We start from the raw sequence: 22,728 nt of genomic DNA, 5'->3' as shown, positions 1-22,728 counted from the left end.
TGTATTTTGGAGAAAGTCTGTAATGAGCACCAAAAACAAAAGAAAAAGGCATCGAAGCGTGAGGTGTTTCCTGCTATCACCTCAAGTGTTTCTGAAGATCCTGCTGTTGTTCTGTTTACTGTCACATTTGTCTGGGTTTTATACTTTGATATATTTGATATATATTGTCAACAATAGACAGCTGCTATTGTTTTTTGTTTGTTTTTGGGTTTTGTTTTGTTGTTGTTGTTGTTGTTGTTGACATGTCAGTGAGACAGTTCAAGCTTTGAAAGAAACAAGATGCTAATCAACACTTGAGGCAAATCTAAAATCTAAAATACCCCTAAACTTCGCTCCAAAACACAGACACACAACCGTGGGTGTTGTTTGTTTGCCTTTTCCTAACATCCAGTTTCCAAACCCCACCATTTATTATTAATTTAGCACTCGTTAGATGAAATATTTTAAGACTTGCTAAGTGATTAGCTTTTTTAATGGGCTCCATCACATGCCGTGCACTTCCTGTAACATGCATTAAAGTCTGGAGGTGCTCTCTTCTCTCTATCTGGTTCAATAGTGTTACATTAAAGCCTCTGCCATCTTTTTTCCGCTGACAGAGTTTTAAAAGCTGTAAAGCCATCAGTACCTGAGCAAGTCACTTACTGCTATCACTTTAATGCACATATATTATGATAATCTTGTTCCTTGCTTATTGCTGCCTTAATAATGGAACACTTCATTGATCCCTGAAGGAAAATCCTCTTTATGCCTCCACGTTCATGCTGAGGCTAGAGTGCAGTAACCTGTGACTGTGGGTGATGGATCCACTCAGGGATCTTTGAGCAGATGCTTGCTGACGTTTGTGTTTGCACCCAGTTTTTGGTTCAGTGTTTGACTAAAGCTCTGGATGAATACATTTCTGCAGTGGAGGTATCGGTATGGAGTTTGATGTAAAGTGAATGATTGTTTTAAACTAAGTGCAAAAAGAAAGAAGTTTAGTGCATCTAAATGCTCTGCCTTAGTTTGAATTATTATGCACTTTGTCAGCACGCAGTAATGCTCGCTTGTCTCCATTTCTGATGTGACTGACTGTAGCAGGATCTTCTTCTTTTACAAAGCTTCTAAATAAGGAGGGAAACTGAATGGATGCAGTCTGTAAAGGGGAGTATATGTAAATTACAGTCACAGAAATATCTTAACAGCTGCCAGTGTCGCTGCAGTTCACTAAAACACTGCTGTAAAACCACAGCAGCCCCCGTGTTTGAACTCCCAGAGCCCCACTTTACCTTTTCCAAGAAATATTTAATTCAACAACACTCCAGCAAACCCGTCATCCGCTGCAAGAACAGCAGCAAAGGTCTCAGCAGTCCTGCTGGTGTGTTTCAGTGTGGCGTCTCTGAAGCTACGTCGAGATTTCAGTCCATTATGGATAGGGCTGCCACGATTAGTCGACTAGTCACGATTACGTCGACTATCAGAATCGTCAACGACTGATTTAATAGTTGACGCCTCGTTTGAAGCTTTGAAAGATCCTGAAAGACGCAGGAATAAGTAGTAGGATTTAAGAGTGTAATAACGGACTGAAACAGAAGATGGCAGCACTGCAAGTACAAGGATGCCAGCTGCCGTTAAACCCCGAAGAAGAAGAAGCTGTGTCCCAGAATCCATAGCGCAGCCCAGCTCAGTTTACAACAACGGCGGCAGCTAGTTAGTTTTAATATTACTCTTACTATTCTTTCTGGGTCACAAAATAAACGTTTAACATATTTTCAGGCGAGAATGTAGCTGTGTAAACCTCAAATATCTGCTCAGTTTATCAAGACACCGCATATTTTCAAAAGCGCTCCGACGTTTTCAGAGACGTCTGTTAGCCACTAGCTCGTTAGCTAGCCGGGGGCTAGGCTAACTAGAGCCGTGAGAACACCGGACTCCCGGCAAATCGTTTTCAAACCCACCGCTGTCTTTCGCTACTCAGGTTAAATATGATATATAAGTCACTTAGATAACTTAAAAATGTTATTGTTTGGCTTTTTTCAGTATTTTATTTGTTCCTGAGTAAATCGGTTTGGCTGAGATTAAAGTTATAGTTTTTACACAGCTGAATAAACATCAAGCAGACAGCTGATTATCAGAAGTGTGAGATGCTCAAGAATATACTCCAGTGTCCTGTTATATTTTAGATAGCAAGGAGTTTATTAAACTTCACCGAAACAATCTGCAGATTTCATTAAAATTTAAACTATCATCTTGTCTTTATTTTTAGTTAGCACAGACCTTAAACACTTAAAGCTGTAAGCTAATGATAGTTATATAAGAGCAGATGCTGCTGGTGCAATAAGCTGTACGCTGTACGTTCAATGGATGATGATCTGATTAGTCGACTAATCGCAAAAATAATCTGTGACTAGTCGACTATCAAAATAATCGTTTGTGGCAGCCCTATTTATGGAGTCTGTGTGTGTCGCTCTCACAGTCTAAGACTCATCTGCAGTAAAGTAAATGTTGGACTTGCTGTTTGTTTTACAGGGCGAGATGAGACCATGCAGCCTGCCAAGCCTGCCAAGCCGTCCTTCCTGGAGTACTTTGAGCAGAAGGAGAAGGAGGCGAACATTCATAACGACGGAGGAGGAAAAGGACAAAACAACGCCGATAATCTTGAAGTGGTGAGCTGGAAACGTGGCGCACACTGTTACACTTTACTGTGAAGCCGTTACCTGGTCCACTGAACACCTGCAGATGTTACTGAATTCACATCAGTACATGCACTGAGGCACCATGAACACAGCACAGGGGTATGATCCCCACCAGCTGCTGCTTTTTCAATAAAAAGTAGAGGTCTTCATTTTGGGAACGTTCCTGGTATCTAAGTGAAATACTGATTAAATACGAGGAAAAGTCACACAGGTTTAAAAGTAAGAAAACACTCAAACCATAAATCTAATGAGTGAGGGTAAATATTACCTGTACAAATACTGTGTGTGTTTAAGAGCGCTGCTGCCGTCTGCAGTCAGGTTGCTCTAAAAAGCAGCACGAGTAATGGAGATGAAGACGGTGAACCAGCTGCACAATGAGCCGTGTGATTCAGGCTTCTCTCCTAAAACTGCCAGTAGCTCATAAACGTATTATTAATGAACAAAATAAATAAGAAACTACCAAAGCAGATGGAGGAGATGGAGCTAACCCAACTGCACCTTCTCCTTTGGCTTTATATGCATGCAGGTGAGCCTCTGCAGCTAATCAGAACTCAGATTAAACCATAGAGAAAGGGCAGGAGGTTAATCACAACATGGATCGGGCTGAATGCTCTTTAGAACCTCTCAGAATATGTCTGATGTCTTCAGATCAACCTGTGGAGATGTCTAATAAACAACAACTGATGTCTAGACCAAAATACTCAATTTTGCTCTCCAACGGCCTGATATCCACTTACGAGGACATAGGGCTGCTCAATTTATTGTTAAATAAATATCGTCAAATAATCGAGATCTCAATTTCAGTGAAAATAATCGTGATCATCATTTTTGCCATAATCGAGCAGCCCTACGAGGACGTTATCCTGCTACTGTTCTATCGAAATTTAAAACGAATATCCTCATTTGTGGCTCAAATTTTTCTCAGAAACAAAAATCAGGTAATTCTTTGTTTTTACATTCATCAAGTGCCAATGAGCCCAAATAGCAAAGAGAAATTAAAAATGCAGTGGAAGAGTTCGAGTTAGGTTAAAGAATTTAAATTCAAAGCTCTAAAAATGGTTAAAATTGATTTTATTTTAGCTTGTGAGTTGCTTCACTTTTCAGAGCCTCAGATGAAATCATCCATCCATCTTCATCCGCTTTATCCGGGGCCGGGTCGCGGGGGCAGCAGCCTAAGCAAAGAGGCCCAGACCTCCCTCTCCCCAGCCACCTCCTCCAGCTCATCCGGGGGAACACCAAGGCGTTCCCAGGCCAGCCGAGAGATGTAATCTCTCCAGCGTGTCCTGGGTCTGTCCCGGGGCCTCCTCCCGGTGGGACATGCCTGGAACACCTCACCCAGGAGGCGCCCAGGAGGCATCCTTGTCAGATGCCCGAACCACCTCAGCTGGCTCCTTTCGATGTGGAGCAGCAGCGGCTCTACTCTGAGCCCCTCCCGGATGGCTGAACTTCTCACCCTATCTCTAAGGGAGATGCCAGCCACCCTTCGGAGGAAGCTCATTTCCGCCGCTTGTATCCGCGATCTCGTCCTTTCGGTCACTACCCACAGCTCGTGGCCATAGGTGAGGGTAGGGACGTAGATCGACCGGTAAATTGAGAGCTTCGCTTTTACACTCAGCTCCCTCTTCACCACGACGGACCGGTGCAGCGTCCGCATCACTGCAGCTGCAGCCCCAATCTGTCTGTCGATCTCCGGCTCCCTTCTCCCATCACTCGCGAACAAGACCCCGAGATACTTAAACTCCTCCACTTGGGGCAGGAACTCATCCCCGACCCGGGGATGTTAACGAAAAAGCAGAGGTCGTTCGTCTCGCTCAGAGACATTTATGCTGGACGCGTGGCTGCTCCTGCTGCTGGAATCAAATATTAAATATGTGACCTTTAACTACGAGGTGGTTTCTCTTACCCGATCACCCAGCTGCCGTTTCACCTTTAGCTGTTCAGACGACGCATCAGCAGAAAGCAAAACAATAAATAAATACTGCAGGTAGGCACCGAATCCTAAAAGCTGAAATTATTCAAAAGAAACAAACAAAACAATAAAGCAAAATTGTGTTTTGCAGAATTTATTATCAGTGGTGAAGCTTCGCTTGAATTATGTACAACGCTGAATTTCACAGCAGCTGTTTGAGCCATAAAAGAACAAAGATGTGTGCTGCTGAATGTATGACTTCATCATTTTAAATAAGTGTGTGTGTGTGTTGAATGCACTTATATGTGTGCAACTGTGCGTTTGAAGTCGGTACACTAACAGACAGTGACGGCTCCCCGCTGGTTGACCCTGATTTTCCCTCTTGTTCTCCTGGATCTTTAATATTGTAACTGCTCGATGTAGGAAAGAGGGAAGAAACACACACACACTCACACACAGGATCATCACAGAGAGGTGTATCGCTCGTTGCTGTGACGCCTACATGCTGTCAGGTTTGATGCTTGTCAGGCACACGTTCAGTAAGAAGATCGTCTCACAGCGACTCGAAAAAGTTTTGGATTGTGTGTTCGAGGGAGACGAGTCGGCTTAAACATTCACATCTGCACTCAAACACGCAGGAATATAAGCAGCATGCATTTATAGACGAGAGGAAGTGCATGACAGATGCTTCCTGTCTACACTGTTTGATCAGAGACTGCGTTGAGCTGAAATGCTCCCCGAAACACTGAGGAACAGGACCTGCACATTTACAGGAAGTGTAGAGCAGCTGGCTCATTACTGGACTTATGGAAGTTCCAGTTAGTTTCTAGGGGGGGTTTTGCTCTTTGTGGTTTGCATTGTTTTAAATGTGTTTGTTATCATCAGCCAGTTTAAAGGTGGAGAGCTGCCTTCATTATGAGCACGAGCAGCAGGTGGTGACCAAATGAATCAGTCTGGATACAAGCAGTGGAAATGAGTGAATGTGAGCGAGACCGAGGCAACGTAGGAGTTTAAATTGATAGAGGAGCAGATTGATTTGTTTGTTTTGTTTCAGTTAGTTTTGTTATTACACAATACTGTTTATTCAAAGTGTAATATTTGTATTTTAGTGAGCTAGATTATTTTTTCAAGACTTTTCCGTTTAGTTTCAGTATAACTACAACAGCACAGGATAAACGCAGGTTTTACTAATACGGACATTTTTACAAGTTGAACGTGTCTTGTGTTTTGTAGCACAGAGGATCTGAGTATTTGTGTGTCTGCGGTGCATGAACATACTGACAATTATCACTGAACCTCTGTGTGTACAGAGACGACCTGATGGCAGCAGAAGTAAAGCTGTTTCTGCAGCGTTTAGGGGAAAATCAAGTCGGCTTTACTCGAAGACTCCAATCCCACTCGGGGGGATTTATTGTTCCATTAGACTTGCAAACGTGAGGATAAAAAGCTAATTTCTTTTTGGATCTCTAATACATCGAGACAGCTTGTTGACAGCCGCGTGCTGACTGTGTTTAATTTTAGCCATGTCTGCTCTTCTATTTTTGTATTTTGCTATCAGATGTTTTTTTAATGCTCTTACGGGACGGTCATGTAGGCTCGTTGAAAACTCCAGCAGTTTGTGATTTATACATGTGCTTTTTAAAATCTTTTCCAGGTTTATTTCTTCCCGCGCAGGGTCGCTCTTTCTCTCTCGTCTCTGTAGACCCTTGCTAATAGTAACCCCATCGTACATGGCAGAGGTGTTTGCATAAATCGCCTTTCACCTTTATTTTAAGGCGTGTCATCATCTTGTATAGGATTTTAAGGTTATATATAGCTGTCCTGCATTAATATTTACCATTTGAGCTGTGGTTTTAGCTCCAACCTCCTTAGTAGTGTGACAATGCAGCATAAGAACATATGGAGGAAAGCACTAACCTGCATTATTCATGAGAAGACGTAGAACAACCTTCCCCGCGCACCACCCGGCGCTTTCTCTTTTTCTCTGTTTTCCTTCCCGTCTATTTTTGTTCTTCACTTATTGGTTTTCTTTTTTTCATTTCTCCTGCTGCTTTTTTCCATTCTCTCTCTCTCTCTCTCTCTCTCTCTCTCTCTCTCTCCCTCCCTCCCTCTCTCTCTCCTCTTCAGATGTAAAGGAGTTCATGTTCTTGGCTAACAGACTGTGACAGACGGTCAGCGGATGCAGGTTGAAACCAGTCACTGTCTAATGAGCCCTCATCCGTCACATGTTCTGTCAAAACGTAACTGTTAAACAACTTCAAGAGACATGCCAACACACACACACACACACACACACACACACACACAGACAGACAACTGGAGTTTGTTTGCTTTCCTGATGGCGGCTTCAGTGCAGTGGTGGGGGAACTCCAGGCCTCAGGGGCCGATGTCCTGCAGGTTTTTGAGGTGTCCGCTGATTTAAATGCTAAAGGACCTCCTCAACATGTCCTGAAGTTCTCCGGAGGCCTGGTAATGACCTAATCATGTGATTTGTGTGTGCTGACCCAGGGTGATACCTAAAACCTGGAGTTCCCCCACCCCTGCTTTAGTGACTCATCTTATTATCTCAGCAGATGTTATCTTTCAACTTTTCTTTATTACCTTTCCCGAGCATCCTCATCCTCTGTCACACCAGGCTTCTGTATCTCCTCCTTCAGTAGGTTGTCCCTCCTTTGTGCCTCCCCCCACCTCCTCCTCCTCCACCTTCAGCCAGTTTCCTCAAACACCCTGCTGGTGATCAGCACTGGGAACAGTTATTGTTAACCCATTTAATTTAGTCATTCTTGACACTAGGGCTGCCACGATTAGTCGACTAGTCACGATTACATCGACTATCAAAATCGTCAACGACTGATTTAATAGTCGACACGTCGTTTGAAGCTTTGTAAGATCACAAAAGACGCAGGAATAAGTAGTAGGATTTAAGAGTGTAATAACGGACTGAAACAGAAGATGGCAGCACTGCATGTACAAGGATGCCAGCTGCCGTTAAACCCAGAAGAAGAAGAAACTGTGTCCCAGAATTCATAGCGCAGCCCAGCTCAGTTTCCAACAATGGCGGCAGCTAGTTAGTTTTAATGTTACTCTTATTATTCTTTCTGGGTCACAAAATAAACGTTTAACATATTTTTAGGCGAGAATGTAGCTGTGTAAACCTCAAATATCTGCTCAGTTTATCAAGACACCACATATTTTCAAAAGCGCTCCGACGTTTTCGGAGACGTCTGTTAGCCACTAGCTCGATAGCTAGCCGGGGGCTAGGCTAACTAGAGCCGTGAGAACACCGGACTCCCGGCAGATTGTTTTCAAACCCACCGCCGTCTTTCGCTACTCAGGTTAAACATGATATATAAGTCACTTAGATAACTTAAAAATGTTATTGTTTGGCTTTTTTTTAGTATTTTATTTGTTCCTGAGTAAATCGGTTTGGCTGAGATTAAAGTTATAGTTTTTACACAGCTGAATAAACATCAAGCAGACAGCTGATTATCAGAAGTGTGAGATGCTGAGAATTTATTTCGGTGTCCTGTTATATTTTAGATAGCAAGGAGTTTATTGAACTTCACTGAAACAATCTGCAAATTTCATTAAAATTTAATAAACTATCATCTTGTCTTTATTTTTAGTTAGCACATACCTTAAATACTTAAAGCTGTAAGCTAATGATAGTTATATAAGAGCAGATGCTGCTGGTGCAATAAGCTGTACGTTCAATGGATGATGATCTGACTAGTCGACTATCAAAATAATCGTTTGTGGTTTGTTAAAGATTTGTGTACTTTAACTGAAAATCAGACGTTCTCCACTGCTTTAATGAACATGGATTTGTTTCCAGAGGTTCCTGTTTGAGTCTTTATGTCTGGAATGAAAGCATGAATGAAAGCTCTCTTCAGCTACTCTGAGTCTATGGCTCAACTTTTGACCTCTGTGTGATCGAGGGTCAGAGAACCCTAGAGCAGCGGTCCCCACGGACCGGTTTAATGTCAGACAATATTTTCATGGACCCGCCTTTAAGGTGTCGTGGATAAATACAACAAAATAAAATGATACGACCAAGACAAAAACTGGTATTTGGTATTTTGTAAATATAAAAATAAACATCAATTCAGAAACATGTGTAATTGTGTAACTTTATTAGCAGCGTCCTCCTGAAATTGTGCCAACAACACTGAGAGTAACATCCTCCTCTCTGCCCCTTAATGCTCTCTGGTCGCTATGGTAACACATCAATATTTATTTCAAAATAAGACACAACTACAACACGGGAAAAAGACCCAGGGAAACAGAGTTAACGATAAAAACCCTGAAAACCATAAATTTCACACCTGAGCCTCAACTCTTGCGGCTCGGCACCAAACGACTCACGGACTGGTATCGGTCCGTGGCCCGGGGGTTGGGGACCGCTGTCCTAGAGCAGTTAGAGCCTGGTGCTTCTGCAGGGCCTGATGAACTAGCAGAACAACTTTTACTTTGAATTTTACTCTGACCAACAGTGAGATCCCATATCAGGATCCCACGGAGATATCTAAGTTCTGTTTTGTTTTGGGTCTTTTAATCTTTAATTAATGGTTGTGATAATTAGCCCCATTTAGAGAACCCAGCAGATGAAATGCTGCTGTTAAAGGGTCAATACAGCTTTAAAGAAAGGGAGTGAAAAACATCCTGATGTGCTGCTCGTTTTCTGGATTTGCTGCAGGTTTTTGACACAGCTGATCATTTCTATAGTTTCAGTCATTACTCAAGAGAAGTAATGTAACGCATATTAATCCTTACTTAAAAAATCATGCAAATAATGCTTTACTGAGAATAAGTAATCCCGGAGTGAGGAAGTGAGGAAACACTTGATGTCTGTCACCCTCGGTTGGGCAGTGTGCTCTTCCTGGTTGCTCCTGAGCAGACTGACTCTATAACGCTGTGCTGCTTAGAACAGTTTGAAACAGATGAGATAATAGTGCTGTTGGTGAGCCTGATGGCTCTTAAAGCTGCACTGAATCTTTAGTTCTTGATATGTTGTTGCCTGTGAACATCCATTTCTACAAGCAAAGCCCCGTTTGTGGTCTGCACACACTTAAGAAGTTGTGTACTCATAGAAAGCTCTGCGCTGGCAGGACAACCTGCAACAATGTCAGAACAGATGAGCAGCTTTGTATCTGCAGCCAACAATACAGTGAAATCCTTCAGCTCTTCAGCTGCTGAATGTTTTTGCAGACTCGTGTTTGGCTGCTGAAAACTGTTTCTGCATGAAAGGGAATTAAAAGTGCTGAGATGAGCTGAAAAGGGAGAATTCAGCTGTGGGTTTACCACTACAGCAAAATATGAAAACTACAGATACACACAGCAGCCTTAAATACCCTTCGGTTTGATAAGGATAGGTGGAGAGGGAAAGCCCACCCCCATTCTTCTTGTACAGCCACCGAGTGCTTTGATGTCGTTCCCTTTAGAGGGCGGCGCTGTGTTTTCGGTCAAATTATGCAGCGTGCTGTGGAAAAGCCGAGAGAGCAGACGGTTTGTAAGCAGTTAGCTCAGGTGCTAAATATTTCAGAACCAAAGTGTGTTTTTTTGTAGTTGTTTGCTCAACAAAATAATGCATCACAGCTGCAGCTGAAAAGAATGAGCTCATAACAATATTATGGATAATTCATATTTTAATTTTAATGACCGCATCCTTAAAGAGGGACTCCTCCGTAAACCCACCATCGAAATTTACAACAAAGTCAAGAGTGTGCTGTGTCAAATGTGTCAACGTGCATCAGGTAATTTTATTGGTTTAACTGAAGGAGTTGTCAAAGTTTGAATTTGTGTTGAAGTTTGAATGAATTCAGTCGGCTGTGAAGTCGAAGCAGGTTTCAGTGTTGAGGATTGTGATGGGAGGAGCCGAGCGATCCTTCTGTTAATAACAGCAGCTAGGGATGCAACCATACCAATTTTTTCAAACCGATACCATACCGATACTTGGATCTGAGTACTTGCCGATACAGAGTACAAAAACCGATACTTCTACCACACACACACACACACACAAATGCAGTGAATTGAAAGACAGGTTTTATTTTATTCTCTGCCGATAAAAAACAAAATCTTAATAAAAATGACCACAAAAAAAGTTCAAGTGAAAAATAAGCACTTCTGTTAAATTATTGTGTCCACATTGTAATTTAACAAAATATCACTGAACTATTGGCACTGTGTCGAGCTTTCAGAATAACAAATAAACACTTCTGTTTGGAATAAAATAAATACAAATTAGGTTTGAGAATAAAATAAACTTTTAAATTGTTGCAGAGTGTCCATATTGTAAACAAACAAACAAAATAACGAAAGTATTTGGCATTGATGAACTCCCCATCTGCCCGTGGATCATCAGTCCACTGTGCCGTTAAACCAAGGACTGACATCGCGCACACACGGCTTGTCTTTACCTCTTTAGAAAGTTTTGGCACCATTATCTCCCTGATGTGTGGGCGGCTGGGAATTTCATATCGCAGCTCGAGTATGCTGAGAAGACGGTGCAATCCTATGTTTTCCACGACCGGCATTGGCTGGTCATCCAGAGCGATAAAATGAGTCAGAGCCTCTGTTATTTTAACTGCCCGTGGATTTTCTCTTGACATTTTTCTTCGCTTTGTCAAAACCTGAGTTAAAGTTGGCTGTTCCACACTGCTGACATTTTGTTTAGCCTAGCTACAGCAGCCTCCAGTTTCTCTTTTTTATCTGGAGCTGCCAGTCTCACTCGCCTAACCCTGTGCCTGTTTAGCGCGGGATGTCCCCCTAGTGGCCAATCTAAAAAACTACAACAAAAATGACAAGCCACCCTCTGATTAATGAAATAAGTTGGTATCGGTTCATGGTATCGGTTAACTTTTACGAGTATGAGTACACACACATTTTACAGTATCGGCCCCGATACCCGATACCAGTATCAGTATCAGTTCATCCCTAACAGCAGCAGGTGCACAGGTGTGATGTGCGTCTGCGTTTAGGTGAAGCACACTTTCACTTTGGCTTTGAACCTCCTGATCAGCAAAAGTACTGATAAAGCTCCGAAGTTCACATCTTAATATTCCAGTTAAAACCTCCCGTTGCTGCTTTGATGCACTTCATCATTTATTTAATAACTGAGTATTTTTTATTGGCTAGTTTAATAACCGATTAATAATTTATTGGCTAGTTTAATAATTAAGCTGCCTTGTCCAAAAGTTAAAATGCTTCTGACATAAAAAATATATTTGTTGGTCTGTGAGGTTAATTTTACTTCTTCATTGATGAGTCCATAAATCAAAGAAGGTCTTGTCCCATTTTTAAATGCTTTAGTTGGATGATTCCTGTAAGCAAAACACATGATTGATTACTGTAAATATATTGAATAAACTGGACACACAGCAAATGTTGATGTGAGCTTTTGGCCCTTTTTGGAGTCCAGTTGTAGGACCTTCCCTTGTTCACGGTTATCTGTCTAGTGGACTCAAACGGCGGTGTTATTTTAGCTCTATTGATTCTGGGTAATAAATAGCCTGAGAGCGTTGTGCTGCTGGTAAAAGCTGAGAGGGGGGATCCCCGGGGGAAAAGCTAAAGCGGGCACCAGGTCCCTGTCTGAGGCCGGCAACCGAGAGAGGAGGGATTGAATACAAGTCAATAGATTCATCCTTTGAAAGCTGCTAAAATAGATACTTTCATCAGACACTTTGGTTATTGCTGTCACGTGTGACGTACTTTGAGGGCGCGGTAAAGGTTTTTGTCAGCGTCCGCGTTGATCTTTGACCCTCAAGTCATCAAATCCTGCTTCGAATGTCGAACAACACCTTAAACAACACCTCACACGTGTTGTTTAAGGTGAACGACTGTCTGACCGTGAGAGTTCACTCATGACAAACGTTCAGTGTTCAGAAAACTTCGTGTTTCTCGTAACGCGATAACCATTATTTTGAATCGGCCGCATTTATAATGAAATGTTTCAGAATTTTCTCTGAAATTTGTAAATGTGACCAACTCAGTGTGACCTCACTGAGCCTGAACTATAATTTAAAGCAGGTGAGAGCAGGGAGGGAGTCTGAACCCAAACTGTGAGCTGGTTCCACATAAGAGGAGCCTGAAAGTCAACGCTCGTCAAACTCAGGGAAAATAAAGGTTTGCTCTTAATGAGGAGCCCTGACTGTCCGTCTCACACACCGAGGTCCTCGATGCTGATGAATAAGAACAGCAGCCTTAACATAGTTCGATGTTTTCTCCTCTAGGTAAGCACGTGGTCGGTGGAGGATCTGCGGCTGAAGCTCGCCTCTCTGGACCCTCAGATGGAGCAGGAGATCGAGGAGATCCGCCAGCGCTACCAGACCAAGAGGCAGCCCATCCTCGACGCCATCGAGGCCAAAAAACGAAGGCAGCCGAACTTCTGAAGGATTTCTCTCACGTTTTCCGCAGCAGCTTGGAGGAACGTCACCGAGGCTGCTGGAGTATCTGCGTGATGTGACGTTTGGGGAGTGAGGATTATCGGTTGGATGTCTGCCTGCTGAGTTTTTGGACCTTTTGTCTAAGACAAACTGTAGAAAAGCTGTTCAGCTGAATATCATTGACATTTATTTTGTCTGCTTGAGATCCACGATCCTTCTGTTTGGGGCATTTCTTTTCATTTCAGTATCATCAGCAGCAGTTTTGGACTCGAGTTTCTTTCTGCTTATTTCAAGCTTGCACACAGTTGCTTTAAGGAGGTGAACATACCTGTAATCATGTGGTACATCATCATTTGAACTGCTGACTGTTAAACTTCGGTACTCGTCTATTACTTAACTTCTCGCCATCGTTGTTGGTGAAGCTGCTGAGCTTTTCTAGGTTTCTGCGTCTGACAGCGAGGTGTTTGATAGAACAGGATGAATCTTCATTCTTGAAAAATGCACAAACATGTAACATGGACAGTGGATAAAACTGGGTTCTGTCGGCACGTCTGCTTTTCCAAAGATCTCTAAAAGACAACAAATCGCTGAATTTGAATTCGTAGCTAAAAGCAGAGGAGATAACCAGTTTTTCTCCTCTTCCACTCGACCGGTCATCTGAGAGATGCTGCACATATTCTGTGTTTCCACACAGTTCGCTCTGAACTCCAAAGCTAAGGTTTCTTTCGAAGCTGCTTGAGGAAACTCTCTAATCTGGTACATGTCCCTGCGTTTCTGTTTTCTACATTTCATAACTTCACATAACTCGGTGTTACATTGAAGTCCTGCTCATTATATCGGACTTGTGTTTGTGCCTCGCGACCAAACTGTTACTGGATCTTTTCTTTTGTCTTTGATCTTCTGTCGGCTGAAGCACATTTCTCTCACTTCCTGCAGCTGCAGCATGAAGCCAGCCTGCAGAATTACTTCAGTAAAGACAGAGAAATGGGATCAGTTAGTGCAGAGTGTGGTTCGTGAGCCACTTTGTAGAGCACATCATTTCACTTTTTTCAGTTTTATATATTTATAAGATTACGCGATCGTCATCTCAGCTCTTGGGCCAGTTAATGAGGAGTGTTTACAGTTCACAGATGATGATTCTGCTCTCTGATTGGTTCGTTCGGTTGGGTTTCGGTTATCTGTCGGCTTGTGAAGATGAATCTGACAGGTTGAGATGATTAAAAAGAAAAGGAAAAAGAAATCTGGCTACATACGATTACAAATCTGTAACTATGTCAATATTTAGTAAATGTTTCTAACACACTGTAAATTAGGAGTTAAAATTTTCAAGTGTTTCCAGTTTGTGTCGACATTCATAACTCCAGTGTTACAGCACGTCATCAGTATCCTGTCATTACAGCACAGGAGGAGTTATTGTTGTCGACATGCAGACTAAATGAAGTGCCCTTTTTATTTTGTTATACGTTTCCTTTGTTTGAGTGGGTCTCTGAGTGTAACACGGCACAGCGGCCGCCCGGCCGCTGGTTTGACTCGTCCTCAGATGAACTTCGCTCACTGTTCTCGCTAAACTGAAGCGAAACTGCCTAAAGTCCAGCAGGGGGCAGTAGACAGATTTTCCTGAGTGAAGTGGAGTGTGTGGAGTTCGGAGGCTAAAATGATTGTGCTCTACACGTTTTACTTTTTTTGTGTTTGTTTGTTTTTTGATAAAATAAAATTACACTCAGGCCATTTAATTTTCAAGTTAAAATGTTCGCATTGTGCTAAAACGTGCTGATTGGTCAGGACGGCCCCCTCGACGATGCCCGTTCCCACAGCAGTGTGGTTGAACCACAGCACGAACAGAAGCAGCCGGCTGTGATTGAAGGTGACGGTATCTAAAAATCTCTCCTGCTCGCTTCATGACTGAAATCAAAGCTGCTGAGACTCGTGGTGCACGCTCCTGTCACGTCTCTAATACTTACAAAAACGTATTTTACTTCAACTGAACTTGTTTTAAAAATACTTAGAGAGAGAAAGTAGAATTATATACACTCTCCTGCCCGTCTATCAAAAATGTTGACCCTGCAAATTTGCAGCTCAATGAAGTCTCGTTCATTTAGGATCGTCTCAGCACGACTCCCTACAAAGACGTTCTCTGACAGTGCCTTATTCTCGATTAGCCAAGTGACCAATCACAGCAGAGACAGGTGACCAATCACAGCAGGACCAGAGGTTCAGTGAAGCCTGTGAGGAAAATCTTTAACATTAAACATGTAGACATAGTCTGCTGCAAAATGAAACGATAAAACTGTAAATGAGCACATCGTGGGCACTTGTAACGTTACAGTGTGTTAGAAACCATTTATTAATGTTTGACAGTGGACGATAGAAGAGAAGATCTAATCTTTCTTTTATCCGTTTACTTGGTAACTGTTCCATCTCTCCACAAAGTCGTTTTTTGAAAGCACAGATGACGGTTTGTAAGTAAAACATGAAGTTTGGGATCCTAAAACTTCTGAATTCTGATGTTCTGATTGTTGATTGCACCAAAATGTGAAATATGAGCACATTTGCCTTTTTGTTTAACCACCAGTGCCCTTCTTATTGTTTGGATTTTCATTTCAGATCCAGTATCTTTCTTTATCCTCCTAAAATAAGCTCTAAAAAAAACAGACCTGGTTTGACAGATTTATGGAGCAGATTCAACAAAGCTTTTATCCCCCCGGGTTTGATCTGGCACAGCGGACTCGACGAGGCCGCTCCTGAAAAAGTGCCAAGAAGACTTAACTTCTGACATTCCTTTAGGAGGTCCAGCACAAGAGGAAATAAGGGACGGTTTCTATTTTTATACGTAGGTTTAGCAGTGACGCAGTCAGTCGGCGAGGTGACGGTTTGTGTGTGTGTCCGGATGAAAATGAGCTTCTCAGGTCATAAAAACTCCTCAGGGGTGTGAAATAATGGCAGAACCGATTAGAAAACGCTGTAGATGGTTCAGAGTTCCTTCATACGCGGTCACGTCTGTATATATGAGCAACACTCGGCTGCATGTGTATATTTTGATTCATTCGAGCTGAAAAGTTCAGTGTCAAAAACTGGACTTGTGAGAACGGCTGCTTTCAGGGGGAAACCCTTTCATCACAAAATGCTGTATTTAACGGATGGTTCAAATCCACCATGTGCACATTTTCCTGTGGCCTGCGGTGCTCTTTATCCACCAACCATGTTTTAGTCACATGGCCACAGCATTATAGCAGAAATAAACATGTTAACAGTCGGCTGCAGAAATGTTTCTGCATCCTTCATAAGAACTGTGCAGTGGGTTAATTTTCCCTTTATGATTTTATTGTGGCTTGAAATTCGAATTGTCCACCTTGGGAAGCCGTAGCTGACCGTCGTCTGTCTACAGCTCAGCTAATTTGGATCATTTCTCTGTGTTCACACTGTTTTTTGAGCTTTTTTGTGATGCAGATCATCCATCAGGTCTGTGCTGTATTTTATCAGCCTGTTACTTTGCAGTAATAAGCAACTGTAGGCACGTCTGAGACCAAACTGATAAAGGTGGATGGATATCAGCGCAGGCCGGAGGAAGAACCTGTGAATTTGTTTGAACTGCCCCTTTAAGCTGGTTGGTGTCTCCTGTGTTTCTCTGTACGTTAATGACTCATGAGCACAATTCATTTCCTGCTGTGTTACAGGCAAAGCTTCTTCTGCCTCGTCCTACCAGCTGTGGCTGCACTGTGGGGCTGTGAGAATATAAAAACTGGTTTTGATCCCTCGACGTTCAGAAAATAGGGACACATGTTTAAAATAATGGCGCCTGATTGTTGTTGAATTATTTGCATGAGCTGCTTGTTGCTGCCTGAAATTAAGTCGAAGTCACTGGAGACCAGAGAACCTCAGAGACACTTTTAAATGCTTCCTTTGATTTTCCTTTGACTGATTCTTCATAAACTGCTGAATATGGAAACCACAACAAACATCAGAAAGTTTATTTTTGTTCCTCATTTTTCAATTTCAAAACAGTTACAGCCAAACGTCTTCAGCCTTGAGACTGTTAATTTTTTACTTTGATTTAATATAATTTACATGCTTGAGTTTAAAAAAACTGAGCAGCATGTCAGTTTACTCAGCGAGTGATTCATGGATAAATCCATACTCTCTTTAATCTCTACGTTTGTTTTGTGAACATTTCTTTCTTTAACGTTTTGTTGTTTACACTGTTTCGTGCTGGTTTTATATAACTAGCTGTTTAATTTCACCTCAATATTCAAGCACAAACATTTTTCGGTCAAATAAAGACCAGAATTGGATTCCTTAGGAAACTGTAAAAGTGCCTGGAAAAAGTGAACAAACGAACAAAACAAAGAAAACCAGTGAAAAACATGAAATGTTGCTTTAGTTCAGCAACTCCAGATTAGACTTTTTATTTTAGAAGTTAATCTAAGTGAAAATCTTCCTGACTTTTGAGAATTCAGTTCTTTCTGCCGTCTCGTGTCTCTGCCTTTTGTATAAATCTGCTTGAGCATGTCAGGATCTGAGTTTGCTTCCTGTTGGCGTCTGCCTTAAAGTCAGCTTGTGTTTGAGATCACTGCTGTTTGGTTGGTTTGTGTGCTTTGTGGGGTTTTTGTTGTTTGCTTGTCTAACAAAGAAAATAAAAAACTAAAGCAATAAAAGATGCTGCTTTTACTTTTGTACATATAGATTCTTATTAAAGTTCCAATTAAATCAAATGTAACTGTAAACACGCTGCAGACACTTCATTAGGTACACCTTGGCAGTACCAGGCTGGACCCCATTTTTCCTTCAGAGCTGCTTTAATTCTTCATGGCAGAGATTAAATATAAAGAACACTTCTCAAAGATTTTGGTCCATGTTGAAATGACAGCGTCACAAAGTGCAGATTTGTCAGCTGCATCCATCATGTAACTCTCCTGTTGCAGCACATCCCAAACGTGCTCGACTGGATGGAGATCTTGTGGCGGTGGCGGTCACCGGACTGCAGGGAAGTCATCGTCATGTTCAAGAAAGCAGTCTGAGATAATCTGAGCTTTGGGACACAGTGTGATCCTGCTGAAAGCAGCTGTCACGTGGTTCTAGTCAGCAGCGATTCACAGGTAGCCTACCTGTGTTTAAACAATTCTTAGTTGGTATTAAGGGACCAGCAGCCTGAACCTCTGATGAAAGACACGATGGGTCTTTGCTTTCATGTTTGCATGAGCGTGTCATCTGAATGTTGCAGGATAAACTGAGACTCATCACACCAGCAAATTAGATATAATCATCTGTTCACCAGTTTTAATAAGTCTGTTGCAATTATTGCCACAATTTCCTGTTGTTATTTGACAGGTGTGGTCTGTCTACAGTTCAAGATGCTCTTCTGCATATCTTGGTTGTAACGAGCGGTTATTTGAGTTACTGAGTCACTCTGACATCAAACATTAAGAGTTTCTGCTCCCTGGATATTTGCTCTTTTTTTTTTACTGTTCCCTGTAATCAGCAGTTTCTGAACTACTCAGACCTGCTGCTCAGTTTGAGCTTCAGGTCGTCTTGACTCTACGTGGCTAAATGTACACATGTGATTGTCTGTCAGTATTTCCATACTGGATTTTATATCTGATGAAACAACTGATGCTTCAGTTTGCACAGTCATGCTTTGCCTTCATCAGCTTTGGCTGCAGGACTCTCTGCCTTCTGCACTTTCTAAAAGTTTTCTTGTGTCCTATCAGATCCATCACAAACACCCAAACTTTTTAGGCACGCCTCGTCCCCCTTTTTCTTGTTTCCTCTCCTTGTTCAGACTTTTGACTGTCAGCCAAAATAGCAGAAATGAATTTTTAATCAGCCGGTCACGAATTTGATCTCTCTCTCCTTTAGTCTGTCTGCAGATGAGCAGTTTGTCCCAACAAAAATAAAACAAACTGTGTGTGTGAGTTAAGTCACCTTTGTCTGACTGTTGCTGTGATTGGGAGCTACATGATTAAAATTGAATTGAACTAAATGAATTGGATGTCTCTCTCTGAGACTGACAAACCCTGACCACCTGAATGGTCGTGCCACCCTAGAGGAGCTGGACTACCTGTGCTGCTTTAGTGGAGTCCAGCCTCTCCAGGGCTCCTGATGCCACTTTGATCCAAAGCAGCTGAAGTGGAGTCGGAGTAGTTTTTGCTTCCTAACTGGACAGAGAGATGTCCTTGATGCTTAATTGTTTCCTTTTGAGCACTGTTGAAACTTTACAGTTCATCTGTTACTTTTTCTTCCAAAGTCCTGAACACACTCTCTCATCACGCTGAAAAGGCAGATGTTGCACTGTGTTTAGGCTGAGAAACATTGTGCCAAGGCTTTTTCAAATAATGACAAAAACCTTTCTCAGTTTCTCTCCACATTTTCAAACAGCGTTCAGCCCCAACTCGACGTGGCACAGCTTCAAACTGCGGATCATCAGCTCTCTGTCAGATTGGAAGGACTCCTGCCCGGAGACTCGTCCGACACAAGCATCCATTATGTGAAACTCAAGCTAAGCTGCAGAACAATCTTAATGTCGTTCATCCTGCGGAAATTTCACCCTGCTTGTCTTTCAGAACGAAGCTTTGGCAGAGAGGTGACATTTAAAGGGCCAGTTCACCCAAATCTGATTCTCATTAAGACGTTTTAACGGTTTTAGTCCTCTCAGAAAGAAAGTTGTTATAGTAAGTAAACCAGAGGTGAGTGAACTGGAACTAGAATAGAACTAAATATTAAACCAGTAATAGTAACCAGTTCTTCTGTTAACAGCTTCTTAAGTTAGTCCAGAGCCAGAACAGTGTTGTCGTCCACCGTCTGCTACATAAAACTATAAAAGAAATATGCACTGAGGCTCATGCTGTCATGTTTAAGAGTTTTGGTTATCTTTCATTTGCTGTTTTTTATTATGAAAGTATCTTTTCACGTCACCCCTGATTAAATGTCTTGTCTTAACTTTGTTATTTGATGTAGGGCTGCCACAAACTATTATTTTGATAGTCGACTAGTCACCGATTATTTTTGCGATTAGTCGACTAATCAGATCATCATCCATTGGACATAAAACGTACAGCTTATTGCACCAGCAGCATCTGCTCTTATATAACTATCATTAGCTTACAGCTTTAAGTGTTTAAGGTATGTGCTAACTAAAAATAAAGACAAGATGATAGTTTATTAAATTTTAATGACATTAATGCAGATTGTTTCGGTGAAGTTTAATAAACTCCTTGCTATCTAAAATATAACAGGACACCGGAGTAAATTCTCGAGCATCTCACACTTCTGATAATCAGCTGTCTGCTTGATGTTTATTCAGCTGTGTAAAAATTATAACTTTAATCTCAGCCAAACAGATTTACTCAGGAACAAATAAAATACTGAAAAAAGCCAAACAATAACATTTTTAAGTTATCTAAGTGACTTATATATGTTTAACCTGAGTAGCGAAAGACGGTGGGTTTGAAAACATTTGCTGGAGTCCGGTGTTCTCACGGCTCTAGTTAGCCTAGCCCCCGGCTAGCTATCGAGCTAGTGGGTAACAGACGTCTCCGAAAACGTCGGAGCGCTTTCAAAAATATGTGGTGTCTTGATAAACTGAGCAGATATTTGAGGTTTACACAGCTACATTCTCGCCTGAAAACATGTTAAACGTTTATTTTATGACTCAGAAAGAATAATAAGAGTAATATTAAAACTAACTAGCTGCCGCCATTGTTGGAAACTGGGAAGCTGGGCTGCGCTATGAATTCTGGGATACAGCTTCTTCTTCTTCGGGGTTTAACGGCAGCTGGCATCCTTGTACATGCAGTGCTGCCATCTTCTGTTTCAGTCCGTTATTACACTCTTAAATCCTACTACTTATTCCTGCGTCTTTTGTGATCTTACAAAGCTTCAAACGACGCGTCGACTATTAAATCAGTCGTCGACGACTTTGATAGTCGACGTAATCGTGACTAGTCGACTAATTGTGGCAGCACTAATTTGATGAGTTTAATGTTTCTGTTATTTTTCTTTGCTCTCTTTCAGATTTTCCCTTTTTTTATTTAGCTTGTTGTCTTCCATTTTAAGAAACATCTTTAGTGCTTTTATAAATGCAGCACTTCATGTTTCCTTTCTCTCTTTAACACGTGCTTTTTATCTTCTGTTTGACTTTATTGACATTATTTGTTCTGCATGACTAACAAGTTTTAAAGGACATTTGATTTGATGACACACAAAACAAAAGGAAGAGAGGGAGAGAGCAAAGTGCCCAACGGAGACTGAATATAAACTGAGTGTAAAAAGTAGATGGACATGAAAAGGACTTAGTAGAATTAAAAAGAAAGAGACATTAGCTCAGGTGAATGCTGAGTTTGATGCTCTCAGCAGCGTCAGAACTGACTTTTAGTGACAGTTTGACAGGTTTGGTTCATTTACAAAGTGTTTGACGTTTCACAAAGTGATGACTAAACGAACACCAATGACGCATCTCAAACTGAAACAGGCCTGTAGGAATCTATAAATACTGTAAGATGCAGTATATCTTTATTTATCTTCAGGATATGACCCAAATTTAAATGATTTACTCTTGAGTTTCATGTATTTGCTCTTCTGTGCAACAGATTATGATTTTACGGTTTTCAGCTCACCTGCTGTCCTGAGTCAGAGCCTAAACGTTGCATCTCATCACCGTTCAGGAGATGAACTGAAGTGTCATCTGTCTGGTTAGTGGTGTTTCCTCACAGAGCCAGTCTGAAACGTCTGGAAGGATTTTTATAAACATTCACAACCATGTTTATTGTAGCACACTCAAAATTTGTGTACAATTTAGGTTTTTACACTTCAGTGAGATTTTTCAGTCAGTTCTCAGAGATAATTCTGGTTTTTAGATGCTGCCTGCATCTCACTGTTAATCATAAGGTGGCTTTTGGCTTTAGTGTCTTTTTAAACCGAATGTGACAAAATAACGTCCCAGTTTCACAGACCTACAAAGTGTGTTAGAACCTGAGCGGTCCGAGTCATTTGGGAATTGGTTGCGCTTCTTTCAGTCTCTTTCACTCATGGATTCGGTTTATTAAAGATCATGGTTTGGGTTAAAACACAACCCTTAGCAACATAACAGTGACAGGGCGCACACCGGCCTCTCGCTCAGTAAAGCTGTAGGTTAGTCAGTCACACTGATTTTGACACATGTGGGCTAACGGCATTTACTAGGGTGACCATATTTTGATTTCCAAAAAAGAGGACGCTTGGCCCAGTTATGAAGAATTTTAATAATACTGTTTGTTTAAAGAAAATTTTAACATATTTAAAAGATGCCTTCTCTGTGCGCTTAATGAATGGTGAAATAAAAAAATGTCATTTAGGCTTTTACAAGTCAACAAGTGCAAAAATAAAAAAAAATTGGCGTTTCTAACCTCAGTTAACTTTGTTTGCACGCCACCATTCTTCCAGTCAAATTGGGAATATTTTCTCTGTTCCATGGTTACTTAAGTCTGAGAAATGTCATTTCATTTAGCTTCAAGAGTGACAATAGCTTCAGTCTTGGTGCGGCACTGCTGAACTTTTTTAGCTGTGTTAAAGTCTGGAAATGTTTTTTTGTTTTTTTAGCAACACACTAGTGCAATCCATGGATGTGTAGCTATTGTGATGCTTCATAGTATGAAATGTCAGTGCACCTTCTGCTCCAGATACAAGCATCCTCGTTTTTCCAGGTGTAACAAAGAACTCAGTCAACTTACTAGATGAATTTTTGCCTCTTTTTAAGTTTTTCTGTGTCCATGTGAGCAACAAGATCTCTGGC

General features: G+C 41.5%; 2 protein-coding genes across 2 annotated transcripts in view; one reads left to right on the top strand and one right to left on the bottom strand.

Annotated features, from left to right (window-relative positions):
• LOC146517815 (serine/threonine-protein kinase 4-like) overlaps positions 1-17,617 on the top strand; it is a 53,736-nt gene extending 36,119 nt beyond the window's left edge. The window contains exons 10-11 of the mRNA XM_085161315.1: positions 2,506-2,642; positions 12,813-17,617. Coding sequence (XP_085017441.1) covers positions 2,506-2,642; positions 12,813-12,971 — 296 coding nt within the window. The 3' untranslated portion in view covers positions 12,972-17,617. The remainder of the gene's footprint in view (positions 1-2,505; positions 2,643-12,812) is intronic.
• LOC146517808 (odorant receptor 131-2-like) overlaps positions 1-22,728 on the bottom strand; it is a 244,355-nt gene that overhangs the window by 146,931 nt on the left and 74,696 nt on the right. The window lies entirely within an intron of this gene.

This window comes from Neolamprologus multifasciatus, chromosome 5 (genome assembly GCF_963576455.1).
Source record: "Neolamprologus multifasciatus chromosome 5, fNeoMul1.2, whole genome shotgun sequence".
Lineage (NCBI taxonomy): Eukaryota > Metazoa > Chordata > Actinopteri > Cichliformes > Cichlidae > Neolamprologus > Neolamprologus multifasciatus.
The sequence above is the reverse complement of the archived record's forward strand: the minus strand, read 5'-3'. Positions and strand labels throughout refer to the sequence as shown.